General features: G+C 44.1%; 1 protein-coding gene across 2 annotated transcripts in view; it reads right to left on the bottom strand.

The window, feature by feature from the left end:
• The window catches only part of COBL (cordon-bleu WH2 repeat protein), a 155,924-nt gene extending 146,225 nt beyond the window's left edge, over positions 1 to 9,699 (bottom strand). For both annotated transcript variants that reach the window (XM_027743588.2, XM_039378185.1), the window contains exons 1-2: positions 9,506 to 9,699; positions 9,188 to 9,253 (exon numbers count right to left, since the gene is read on the bottom strand). In XM_027743588.2, the coding sequence (XP_027599389.2) occupies positions 9,188 to 9,231 (44 nt within the window). In that variant the 5' untranslated portion in view covers positions 9,232 to 9,253; positions 9,506 to 9,699. The remainder of the gene's footprint in view (positions 1 to 9,187; positions 9,254 to 9,505) is intronic.
• Positions 9,700 to 13,794: the final 4,095 nt, after the last annotated feature.

Genomic DNA, 13,794 nt, shown 5'->3' with positions numbered 1-13,794 from the left:
CATAAAACGTGAGGTTTTTTCTATTTTAATTTAAAGTTTGATCCTGGACACTCTATCCATCACACATGGATACATCCATGTTTGTTTCACAATGGAAAAGCTAGGTTTAATAATAACAAGTAATTCCACATTAGCACATTATATTCAGGAATAACAGACATGATCTGAAGATAGCAATTCTTTACTTACTAATGTAAGTGCAGGAGTAAAAATATCTTCTGGTTTACAGAAGACCTGATGTAGAGAATGACTTCCTGTACACTCTGGTTTATCCCTATCATCCACTAGTTGGCCTGGTCTCATGCAAGTCTGCTATGACATACAGCCCAGTGCTGGAGAATCCACAGCTTCTCTGGGTAAATGAAGGGTTTGCGATTCACTAAGGACAGAAAATGGTCCTAGTTTGTCCCCCGCTGAACAAGTCCCTACCCAGGGAATGAAGCTGTGCAACGGACTTTAAGGAGCCACAAAACAAGACTGCATGTCTCAAAAAGACTGTAAAAAGACTGTGTGCCTCAAAAAGCACAAGTTTACACACATCTGACATCGTAACATTATTTTAGCATGCAATGTTGGTCTGTGTTGCTATGAGGTGACCAAGTGACTCTCAGTTCAATACAAGCAAAGAAACACAGATAATTAAAGGCAACCAAAATAAATAATTGTGTTAATTACAATATCAGCAGTTTAGCAACATGATCTGACCTATATGTAGCTGTATTTAAAGAATTGGTAAAGTCAGTCTTAGGAGCACCTGAAGGTGTCACAGTACCAAGATTTTAATTGTGGCAGAAGCCAAAGGCTGTCCTTCCCAAAACCAAAGTCCAGTCCTACAGGGAGCATTCATCAGAACGGCCACGAGCAACACCACCAGCTCTGTTAAAGCAGAGAAAACTGTGCTGACACTGAAACATGAGCTTTACCCCCAGGGAACCCAGCAGTAATTTATTTGGTATCCATAAAAGTGTAGGTTTGGTACCCAAAGTACCATCAGAAGATATTCAAAAGAAAACAGAAAAGTAAAACTAAACTCAAAACCACAAAAAGAAACAGAAGGAAGCTGGATCCAGACCAAGATATTCCCTCCTCAACACCCTGAACCATTGCTGTGACATTCAGAAATAAAGCACTGCCACAAGAGCAGAGATCGAAGAAAAGCACAGAAAACAGTTTTTTCTTCCCATTTGTCTGAAACTTTTTATTGATTTTGGAGACTCCCCTCATGGCAAACAGACAAAAACAGAAGGAAAAATACATGTCCTGTGCACAGTGAGATCAGACGTGCCACGTTCGATGTATTTACCTAGGTGGTATTTTTGCTTCATATGCAAGATACCAACCTCAAACATAAAAAGGAAAACACAGAAAGAAAAGCCATCTAAGCACAGAAGTTAGAAAAAATGAAATAATATGTTTTATTATTAAATAAGTTGGATTTTTTGTTCATGTTTTTGGAACCTACTAAAGCGGGGAAAAAGTAATTGTTGTTATGCCACAAAATAACTCTACACAACAAAAATAAAAGATGAGCATTTTTAAGGTTCTTGAACAGAATTCACTATTTTATTTTCTCTTATCTCAGAAAGCCACTGCCATAGCACCCAGTAGACCTCCAGGGCGAGCACTGGAGAATGCCCACTGTGAGATACATGGGGTGGGAAGGAAAAGACAAGCTTTTAAAAGAAAAGTAATCTAGATAATATAAAACAGAGCTTTCCTCTTTTGTCCCTGGAGAAGTTGACAAAGATGATTCTGCAGCTGGTGGTTCTTATGTACACTACAGCATGGGAACCTTCACACAGCTTCAGAGGGCAAACTCCTGCTCAAATACCAAGAAAAAACCATCTCAGTCCCTAAAAAAAAAACCCTACCTTTTCAGAGAAAAGGTGGACTGGCAGACTAAGAGGAACAGCCTGGGAGATGGCGACAACCAACCATCAATGGTGCATTCATACTCAGGCCCTTGAAAATTATGAAAGCACATCATCAACCACTAATGATATCCATTTTAAATCTCTATGTATTTGTGTGGCCTTAAAAAAAAATAATCATTAATTACCTTTGATTACTGAAAAACAACAGAGCTCTACCCTTTTGGCTCAACTTCACAATAAAACCTCAGTAACAGCTGATCAGATCAGCACTCCTTTATATAAATAAAACCCAACGCACGGGAAAGGAAAGCAGGCATGGCAAACAGAAAGTTGTACTGCTTGTTAGTCGCCCTTGGTGAAAACGTAAAGTAACACTTATCTGATTAAGTACTTTTGGATTGGTACTTACTTTTGAACCTTACATTTTAGCTATATTTAGAACATTGATAATACAAAATGTAACTTTCTTGCTCAAGCTCCATAACAGAGAGATGACTTTGCACCTTATCTGTTTATTTTGTTGAGTAAACAAAGTTTTCATTGTTAGTACCACAAAACAAACGTGGCCCAGAAAGACTGTATTTTCTCTAGCCTTTGAGTCACTAGTTAAGAGCTATAGAAGCACCAGCTCCAACACAACTTCAGGAATACTGAGGCTTACGTCTGCCTGGTTTCTTCCTTGAAGGAAAAAGGAAGATTCCAGGCAGCGGGGTGGTCCTGGCAATTCAGTATAGTAAAAGCTACTGCGGGTTTAATCCTCAGCCCTTCCTGTGCCAAGTAGGACCTTGAATATGGGGTTTCTGTAAGAGATCTCCCTCATTACCTGGGTGCTGATTACTTAGGTGAGGGACTCTCCATCACACCTTACCGAGTTGTTCCACTTTGCATACACCACATCAACATTGAGAGAGAGCATTAGAGGCAGAACAACTCACAGACAAGCCTTAAATACTTATGCACAGGTCAACCACCTTTAATGAAACAAGACACTGGAGAACACAGAACCAAACACAAAAATGCAGTCTATCTACTGCAGATCTGCCAATACCTGGGGGCAGCCTATACCACTTCATTTCCACCTTTCTACATGCTTTAATGATGTTTAAAAAAAAAAAAAAAGTATATCTGGGTTGTATAATTTTCTGACTACTCAAGAAAGCTTTGTAACTCACATTTCATCACTGAAACTGTCAAAGGAGATTGCCAGCTCTCTTCCATTCAACACATCCCAAAGAACACACAAAATACAGCTTAACATGCAAATATCAGTTTGAACTTACAGGGTCAGGAACAATAAATTAAATTTTTTGCCCCATAGACACTCTGAATCTGGAAACTATAGTAAGAACAAACATGAATAGAAAACCCATTCTCAATCAATTTTCTTTCCCATTCCTCTTGTCATGACAATTAGTCCGCACAAATGCATAGCACCTGAGGCAGCTCATTATCTGGGGGATTAATGAAACTGAAAAGACATTGTTTCTGGTGCCAGGGGACTAAAGTGGGCATGAGATGCTGTGTGTCAGCAGCATCGTGGCACAGCCCTGCCACACAGCTTTGTGACTCACTCATTGGCATGGGTAAAGTCCCTGGCTCATCACTGACACTCTCATGCTGAAACTATGACAACAATACACTATTCCCAGCATCACTTAATTTAATGATAAGCAGCCTGGCTCACTGGGCAACTAACAGCTCTGGAAACACTCTCTCTATTAAGAGAATTAATATATTAATAAAGGTTTAATTTCTATTAGCTGAAAATGCAGCTATTTTTCAAAGATCTTTAAAGCATAATTTTAGCTAGAAACACAGATTTTAAGCCTTTTCCCATTCCTTGTTTCTAATGCAGGAGCTGGCTTAACCTGCTGTGGAAAAACCAATTTCTAAAGGCCCCTCAATCTCTCAGAAGCAGCATTAAAGTGTGAAAACTGTCAATTTTCATGGAAATCACAATGCCAGGGCAACACAAAAAGCTGCAGTATACAGAACACAGTCGTTGCCAGAAAATCAAGTGTTTGCTGATGCTAACAGAGTAGCTAAAGGCCAGGCACAGGGGAGTACTTGTTAAGGTACTGAATTGTGATTCAGGAGAAGTGATGTACTTCCCTAACTCTGACACAGGCCGCCTGGCTGCTTTTGGAGCTGGTCATGTAAAAGTGTTTACAGTTTTGCCTGTATAAATAATATGGAGTCTCCTATGTGTATTTCTTTAACTCAAATTAATATTTTTAGGAAGTCTTCATAAGTGCTTGTAAGATGATTCAGGTCTGTGACAACAGAAGTCTACATGATGACAGATGTTTAAGAATGAATACACATATTCAAAAGAACTCTCATTCCTTTGAAGGCAAAAAAAATTCCATTCATTCTGGCAATAATCATGCATTGTGTTCTGAACTAATTGGCAAAAAGAAATATATCACACTTCTAGCCAGATTAACTACACAAAAAGCAGTCATGTATTTACTGAACTGACTTCAAAATAAATATTTAGGAGGTTGTTTTTCTGTAATGGTTAGCATCACCTAAAAGTCTACCCATAAGAGTGCTCAAAATGTAACTAACCCTCCTCCTTCTCTAATGCAGCATCCTGAAATTGGTGCAACCAGCCCAGACGGGGTGGTAAGTAAAATCTGTCCTATCAAAATGTAGTGCTACCTCCTGAGGAACGGTGAAGTGATTCCATGAAGACTAGCAATTTGACCGAGATGTAAATTTACACAAGCAAAACCTGCAGAAAAATGAATCTGTAATTACAAGGGAAAGAATATGAAGAACAACCAAGGCAGATGACAGTAGGAAAGAGAAGATTCAATTTCATCTAAGAGTGGCAGGAGTGGCATAAAAGAGCAAGATAAAAAAAGTATAAAAGCTATTCATGGGAAAGAAAATAATGGGAGATGACTGGGAGATGGGGAAAGTCAAAACAAATCCTGAATATTTTAGACAGTCCAGAAATGAAAGAGATTTTACAAAGCCTTCTCTTTCATCGTCTACTCTGGTAACATGACTAGCAGATTTCTGAGAGAAAGGAAAAAAAAAAAGGGGAAAGTAAGATATAAGAAATGGGAAGCTGGAATTCAGAAAGAACAGCTGTCAAGACTGGATTGTATTGCATTTATCTCACCATTTAGCTTACTTTTACAGTTAGTATTCTTATCTTCAGCAATCCTGACATATTAGTCATGACTGAAAATACAAATCTCTTACAATATATTAGCTTAACAGTTATATTCACATGGAGTTGCAAAACACAGTAAAAATTTCCTTGTTTCATTCTTTGCAATAGTAAGCACAATTCTTCTGTCACTATTAAAAGAGTTTTATTTAATGTGATGTATCTCCACTGACATGGAAAGAAATACTTTGGACCCAGACTGAGAGGAAGATAGGGCTAATGTTGATTGCGGTGCCAGAAAAATGCATCACAGGGAAGCTCCTTGTCTCAGGTGGACACATAAGAAATGTTGACTGAATTCTGCAGGAGTGGTGCAGATACAAATGGGGACACGACATGAAGAACAATCCCAAAAGCTCTAGTGTCAGTCTTGCAACTGGTCAAGGCAGCAATCTTCAAAGTTGGTACTATGCAAAGACAGAACAAGTGGCAATGGCTTTAAGCTAAAAGGCGGTAGGTTTAGGTTAGATATTAGAAAAAATACTTGACTGTGAGGGTGGTGAAGCACTGGAATGGGCTGCCCAGAGAAGCTGTGGATGCCCCCATCCCTGGTGTTCAAGGCAGGTTGAATGGGGCTTTGAGCAACTTGGCCTAGTGTAAGGTGTCCCGGCCCATGGCAGGGGAGTTGGAATGAGATGATCACTTTCAACCCAAACCTCTCTATGATTCTACCACATTGCTGCTCTACGTTTCTAATCGCAGTAATTGCCCTTTGCCATCTACTACTCTGCACATTGTACAGAAATACGGGTTCTGCATGTAAACATTACTGATGTTTCACACTGTCTACCTGACTTCCAGGGTCACTTCAATCCAGCAGGCAAATCACTCCAAAGTAGGTGTGCTAATGTGAGCCTGTATTTATTAGTACTATAAGGCCCTGTGAGATAGGGAAGGATGTTGAAGCACAGAAAATAAAGGTCCTACTTAAAGAAAGAGCTCCTACATCCAGTTTAACAGAGGCTTTCCCCACATTTGCCAGACTCCAGCAGAAGCTTTTCTGTGCTCAGACATAAAGACTCACAAACTGCTGATGGAGATGCCTACAGTGAAAGGGGAAGATGCTCTGCCCTTTGCAAGGCTCCTAAAAGAGCAGAGAAGAATTGATCCTGTAAGTTCTCATTTTAGGCTTTAGCCTGCTGTACCACTTATGACCCATGTATGTCTGTTATGACATATTATGGTCAAAAAAGTAACCAATCAAGACATCCAGAGAAGCTTATCTCTGCTCTCCCTACTGAAATAATGGCAGATGCAGACACTAAGGTAGTAGATTTTAAACTGGTGTATTTCTGTCTTTTAGTTTCTATTGCATGATCACAGAGTAAATCCTAATTTCCGCTGATGCTACTTAAATTCACCTTCATAAGCTAAAAAAAAATAATTACTTAAATAAAGCATTATGGACTTGGTAAAACTTTAAAAAACTCATGCCCAGCAATTAGTAATAATAAAGTTCTTGGTGCTGAAGTCTACCATTTTTTTTGGAAACTGAGAAATGGGGAAAACCCTGCAACACCAGCACAAATTGCAGTTTTCCTTTGCCAGTTAAAACAAAAAAAACCACAACAGTATCCTCCTTTTACATGCATGATTCTCAAGCAGCCATGCCATGAAACACACGGTCAACTTATTTGTCTACACACACAGCAAAGCTGCTCTATCCTACACCAAATGACACATTAAATTTGTTCACTGTTTAACAAGGAAAACTCATAATGTTGCTGTTAATGATTTACATAGAGACAAAACAGCTCTGCCTAAATTTTGTTAAAAATTGTGAATCTGCGGTCATTTTAACCTCTCTTTCATAACTGCAAGCTAACCCAATCAATAAGCTGGAACCACATGTAGCATTTCTTCTGCCATGAAAGGAAGGTATTTCTGTCACAACAGCCTTAACAGCCGGAGGTCCCCAGGCACACTCCACAGAGGCAGCTCATGTCCAGATTAATACGGGAACCAAAAAGGACAGACAAAGCTGTCCTCTTGCCACACTTGCCTGACCCTAGCAGATTTCGTCATTGAGCAAGTAAAATCTGATTAGAGCCCAAATATCCACTGATATCCAATATGGATGTTAGCAACTCAGGGAACTATGAACCATTCAGTGAAGCTCCCTGTAACAGCACTGACACATCCAGGCTGGGAACCTCTGACTTGCAAGAAAAGGCAACAAGAAGTATTTCAAGGCTGAAATTCAGAGCTCAGATAAAACAGACAGGCAGTCCCCCCTCGGTGCACATGACAGTGCTGCCATCAGCTTCCACAGGAGCAGATTAGCACCCACACATTTTGTTATACAATATCACAAGTGCATCTGCACCTTACAATTGGATTCATCTCCCTGAGCCATGTCACAAGCAATCTGAAGTTAATGCAGTTACTGTAATTTTTGTTCCTGTATGTGATATCCGAGTCTGTCTGTGGATAAGTTTACACAGGTGAAACTGGTTACAAAGGATTCAGAAGTTTTGTTCAGAAACGCCCCCAGACTCCAGTGTTCATCTCTGAGATGCACTAATGACATGTTCCCATTTCAAATTCAAACTCTTTAATGAATCTTTGGATTCTTATGAATCGAGACAAATTTTTAAACAGCACTGCATCTGAATTACTGTTCAAAGCACACGTGTAAATTGGCACCAGAAATGATCTCTTCATCAGAATTTTAGAAAGCAGCTATACTATTACATTAACTAAATACACAGAGGGGCAGGCACCTTCTATGTACTGCTTTTCCTGGAAGCCTAAAAGGTCACGATCAAAAAGGCTCATTTGCAACTGGAATTAAGCATTTTATTTACAAAAGAGAAGCAAGCTATGTCACGCTCTGCAACTCAAAGAAACACGGCACACACAGCACTAGCAACGGCATCTTCAATCACTGTTCCCTGTACTACTTTCTGTTTTAGGCACTACAAGGTTCCATATCAAACCCAAACTGAGGAAACAAAACTACTGTAGTCCACTAGCACATACTTTAAAGCTGTGTCCTACTTCGTTGAAAATAAATTTATGACCTAAACATTAGAACTAAAAATAAAAATGCAGCTGAAGCAATCACAGTCTCTTTCAGTCCATGCAGACAGTGTGAAGTAGAGCAGTAAATTGCTGCAAGAAGACAGAACAGCTCTTAAAACTTGTCCAGCTTCTACTCTGACAAAAGGGATCACTCAGGACCTCAGCGTGCTGGTGCTCTCGTCGTTTAATTAACGGACTAATAAATTCACTGCTGGCTCACTCTTTATTTGTCTCTTCTCTTGAGAAACCCCAAACCCACCCGTGGTTTACATTAGGACTGACTACTATTTAGCAGTAGTGCTGCGAGAGCGGTGCCTGTCACCAAAGCCAGGAGGAACTGGGGGCAGCGTCCGCAGGTGCGCCGTGTCCGGCCGGCACTGCGGTCACCCACCAACCTCTGACAAGTTTCGGCGTTTCTAATGCGCGGTTGGCAGCGCTTTTCCTTCCTCTGCCACGGCCGTGCGGTGGGGCCGAGGGACCCACAGCTGGGACGGCTGAATAAACCTTTCAAAGGCTTTTGGCAGCTGCGTCCTGGCGCTCGGGCGAGAATCTCTGCGGCCCCGGGGGCTGCTCCAGACCCTCGGCCGGGCGGGTCCGCCCCAGACCCGCCGCGGCCCCAGCTTCCTCCCAGCTGGTGGTGCTGCTTCCAGCCCCGGCGGCCCGGGTCGGGAGCTTCAGGCGGCGGCTGCTTGCCGTCCCGAGCAACCTCTGCAGGAATAACCCCCGAACCCAATCCGCTCTCCCTTCTCGCACCCTGAGAGGCAGCGCCAGCAGCCTGGCCGGGGCGGCCCTCCCGCAGGGCAAAGGCGAAGCAGGCACTTTCTCCCGCTCCTGACCTTTCTGCACCCCAGCTCACCGCCCGCCGTCCCCTGCTCCCCGCTGTGCCCCCTCTCCCCACGGGCTGCGCTCTCAGAGCGGGCCGGGCACCGACACCTGTGCGCCGGCTCCGTCTCGCCGCCCCGAGAGGGAAGGGAGGCAGGCGGGAGGGAGGGAAGACACCGAGGCCCGCCGGCCAGCACGGCCGCTGTCGCCGTCCGGAGCCGCTCCTCCCATGCACGCGAGCGGTGGCAGGCCGGGCCAGGGTTCTGTCAGGAGGGAGGCTTACCCGGTGGGAGGCTTGCTGGCCCCGGGGCGCACGAGGGTCTCCATGGCCGGGCCCCCCTCACCACTTCTTAAGGGACGGGCCGGTCCAAGACGCGATCCCGCAGCGGGGCAGCAGCGAAGGTCGGAGGCGGGGGTACCGAGAGGGAGGGAAGAGAGGAGAGCAGAGGAGTGAGAGCCGCCCTCGCCCCCTCCCTCGCCCCCACCTCCCCCGCTCCCCGCCCCGCCGCCGGGCGGCACTGCCCGGGCCGCCGCCGCCCACGGCTGCCCAGCCCGGCCAAGGGCGGGGATGCCCTGCTAGGGCGGCCCCCGCCCGCCTTACCGGGCTGACAGGGAAGCTCCGCCGCAGCGCGGGCACTGACAGCTCGGCTGCCCGGCCAGACCACGGCAGGTCACGGCGGGGCTCAGCTGGCCGCTGCCCGGGCAGCCCGGGGGTGCGGGGGCGCTGCGAACCGGTTTCCATGTGATTGGCCGGCACAAACACAAACACGACCGCCGCCCCCGCAGGCACTGCCGCCCCCGTAGGCACTGCCGCCCCCGCAGGCACTGCCGCCCCCGCCGCGGTGTGGGAGAAGAAGGGATGGGGTCACCGGTGGGTGAAAGGAGCGACAAACGCCCCCGTCAGCGCCAGCTCCGAGAACCCTCCTCCCCCCCTTTCGCCGCGAACTTGGCAAACTCGGCGCTTGCCAGGCGGCTGTGCCCGAGGCTGCGCCCCGCGGGGAACGGAGGCTTTTCCTCAGCCTCACGCCCTGCACAGACCCTGGCGCTGCCACCTCCGGCACGTTTCTCGTCATCCCTGTTCTTACAGATGTTTTTTTCTTCTTTCGGAGGTGGCACAAACAACTACTTGAAAACTACCAGCGGCTTTGATCAAGAAGAGGGGCTGGCGTGGCTGACTGGGCAGTCATGGCAAGGCAGGGTTCTCCCGGGTTTTCCTTCCAGCGGCACGAGCCCATCATGGGGAAGGCAGACCCACAGCCCGGGAGGTGCGGGGCGCCCGCCGGCATAACCTTCGCGGCAACTCAGGCACCGCGTTGAAAATCTGGGTGTGCTGTTTTAGGAATACCCCCCTCACGCCGTTTCCCCAGAATATCAACTGTTACGCTTGTGTGAAAGGAGAACAAGGCTAGAGGCGGGGGAGCCTGCCTAGTATTACTGCGGTACATGCCCGCTGTCCGGCGTGCCCGGCGCTGGGCAGCCTGGCCTCTCGGATGTTTCAGGAGTTTCTCTCCTCTCCAGCCAGCCATTTGCGTTACATTGCTTTCCAGGCCATGGTGGGAGGATGGCAGAGATGGCAGACGGGTCAGGCTACCAGCCAACACAGGGACCATGAGACAGGAGCAAGCAGACTGAGTGATGTGCCGGTTGAGAGATTTGGGTGAGGAACTGAGATGGGAACGGGAGATGCTGCCTGACTTGCGTTTCTCTTGACTGCCTTTGTGATGGTCCCAGAGGTTCTGCTTAATGGTCACTCCTTCCCCCAAATACTTCCATCCCTTCAGGCTTGAGCTTGATGGGCATGTTCTGCCCATCGGAGAGTGTCTTGCCCAGTTCAGTAATCAGACTGAGTAAATGCAAGTAGCTTCTTTGGCTCCAAAAGTTAGAGTTTCTTCCTAAAAGCTACATGTGGCTGATGGCATTGCTATCTGGAGAAACCCTCATTCCAGGCTGACTGTAAATGTTTTGAAACATTCAAACATTGGATTAATTTGCCAGTAACAGAAAAGAAAAGGACGTGTTCACCTTTTCTGTACTGCATGTTTGTCTACCAAGGCTTTTATGTTATGATCAAAATACCTGTTTCTGTGTATTTCACCCCAGTGTGTAACAGACAGGGAAGTACTACTGTATTGTAGTATAGCCATCCTTAACTTTATCTTTTCTTGCTTTGGCAACCTGAGGTCTTCCCTTAATTCCCATCTCCTCAGCAGAGAGTTGAGAATGCTGACTTCTGTTCCCTCCTTTCCATCCCTGCATATACAGATGGCCTAAGGGCAAGGGAGGCAGTTGGCTGTCCTAGCTGTAGGCAGAGAAACAAAAATATGAATTTGGAGAAGCAAAACATGGATCTCTAATTTCCCTCCTACCATGGGTAGAAGTTGACTGAGTTGCCACAGTTCAGTAATTACCCCAATCATCTGAGCCACATGCCATGGTAATGAGCCACATACATGATCTTAATCTGAGCCCTTATGAAAATAAATAGGCTAGGTTACATACTTTATTTTGCAAGTGGATTGGTTCAGCAACTGTGCACTGTCACTTACCATAGCTCCAGGAATGAATGGTGATCTGTTAAATCATGGGAACTTGATTTCATAGCTCTGTTCATCATTTATTCAGTCATTTTTCATCTCCCCTTTTTTCCTTGGAAATCTTAATGAACTCTTCCCTATCCTAGAATAGATGCAAAGGCTGCACAGGAACCAAACCTCTGCAGAACCGTCCAAACCTTTTCTTGTCTGCATCATTAGCAAATTATGCTGCACCAGTTATTTCAAGAACCTGAAAGAACTTCTCTTGCCTCAGCTGTAACCTTTACTCTACTGTGATATGCATGAGCAGAGGTGTAAAACACAAAATAACAAAATAATATTTGCTTATGATGCTCATTTCTTTTTATATAGCACAGCAAAAGAGTGAAAGCCTATTAATTACCGAACTCACAACACCAGCAGAAGCGACTGCCCATTCTCCTGTTCTTCAGTCCCATTTGGCTGATGGAAAATCTGGGTAAAATGTGGTGAGTACACTCTGCAATACAGCATGGGAATCTGCCTTTCTCCAGGCTCTTTGGCATTGGGCCTGGCTCTTAAAAGAAGGGCAAAGGGGGTATTTCTAGTGTGCATTGTAATCCCCACAATCGTGGTGCTATGCTCATTTTTTAGGCAAAGGGCATTAGTTTGGAGAGGGGCTGCGTGAGTATTTGCCAAGCTCATAAAATGTCTGTGAGACTGGCATGTTCAACCCCACCCCTAGACTGCTTTTAACCCTTTCATTTCTATATAGCTTCATCTCTGTTTAGATGGGCCTCCTTAACATATTTCCTAAGAAAATGTAAACATTTAGGTGACAAAATCCTGGACAAAAAATAGTTTAGGCCTTTAAAAATATTCACCAGAACAATTTCACATTAATGCTTTTGTACAGTCTTTAAAACATTATTCCTATATTTTCTCACCTTCACTGCTGGTAGTGAATCAAACCTTTAAGGCTGCATTTTTCTTCTGCTAAAACTGGCCTGTAATATTTCAGGAATTTGAGTTTATAGTATAAGCGTAACTGAACATGTAAGGAATCTAGTAAGATGAGTCTAATACCAAAGAATTTGTTTATAAGGTAGCAAAAAGAGGTTAAAATTAGCTCAGCATTAGCTAACGTGCAGCAGTTAACCAAGCTTTTTCTCTAGTCTAGCATGTAATCTTTTCCTGTGATTCCACTGTTTGAGGACCATCTTAAAATCAGAAACCAGGTTTGAGCTTAAAAACCAAAGCAAAAATAACAAACTCTAATTTATAACAAGAAAAAATTGTGAATAGAAGTTAGTTAGTGCGGTTAGGTTTAGTTAATAGCAAACACACATCTTTAACCACATAAATCCTTTTCCCATTCTCAGCAATCTAGAAGTTGCAATTTAAGCATTAGTCCCTGTAAGAGAGTTGACTTACTGTACAATTGTAAAATTCCTGGCTGTGTAATTAGAGCAATTGGAGCTGTGTAGCCTCAGGCTCACAAAATTCCGTTACTTTGCTATCCACAGCAAAAAAAAAAAAAAAAAAAAAAAAAGAAAAAAAAAAGAGAAGGGAGGATTTTTCAGAGTTATTTTAAATGTGTCTAAAAGTGGACACAGCAGACAACTACATAATCCAGACTGAAGCTGATACATCTCTATAATATGGTCACACAGTCTTGAATGTAAGAACCGTAGAACTTTGAGGATTTTGTTTTAAAGGTTGGATATTAATTACATGCTTATTGTTCTTTTTTTTCACCACAGTTGTTTTCCCTAACATTTTGTTCTATGTATTTTGGACAATTGCCCTACAATTTCCTCCCTTTTCTACTATTCCTCCTATGTGCGCTTTTTTCAGTATTTGAAACCCGAGGCCTAGTCTGCAATTGAACTGACATTAATGAAAGAATATTTACCTGGACAGACCCAGTGGGCCAAAGCTCATGTTCTTGGGCTCAGCTGTGGTGAGAACCTTCCTAGGCAAGATGCTAATGTAAGATGTTTTCCAAAACTGAAGAATGGTGTGACTCAAACTCATCTAAACAGTGAGAACATACTTCTCTGAACAGTGTCAGAGAAGGGAAAATATAAAATCAGTTTTCAAGACCATGTCATATTATATGACTTAAAAAAGCCTTTGGAAAATCTTGACTACAAAACAAATTTCAAAACACTAACTAATTTGTGTAAGCTTATCTTCATTGTACTGAGCTGGGTAATCCCACTTGGTCTGCTGGTCAGGGTGACCTGGCTACAGCCATTCCTCTGTGAGGTTTTTGCTCTTTGTTTGCCATGTCAAGGAGAGACTGAGGTTGTGAAAGCAGCACTTCAGAGATGCAATTCACCACCTCACAGATGCTGGTGTCACTAAAATTCCC

Source organism: Pipra filicauda, unplaced genomic scaffold (genome assembly GCF_003945595.2).
Source record: "Pipra filicauda isolate LSUMZ 115617 unplaced genomic scaffold, ASM394559v2 scaffold130_size2058158_pilon, whole genome shotgun sequence".
NCBI lineage: Eukaryota > Metazoa > Chordata > Aves > Passeriformes > Pipridae > Pipra > Pipra filicauda.
Note: the sequence above shows the minus strand (reverse complement) of the source record. Positions and strands in the feature narration are given on the sequence as shown.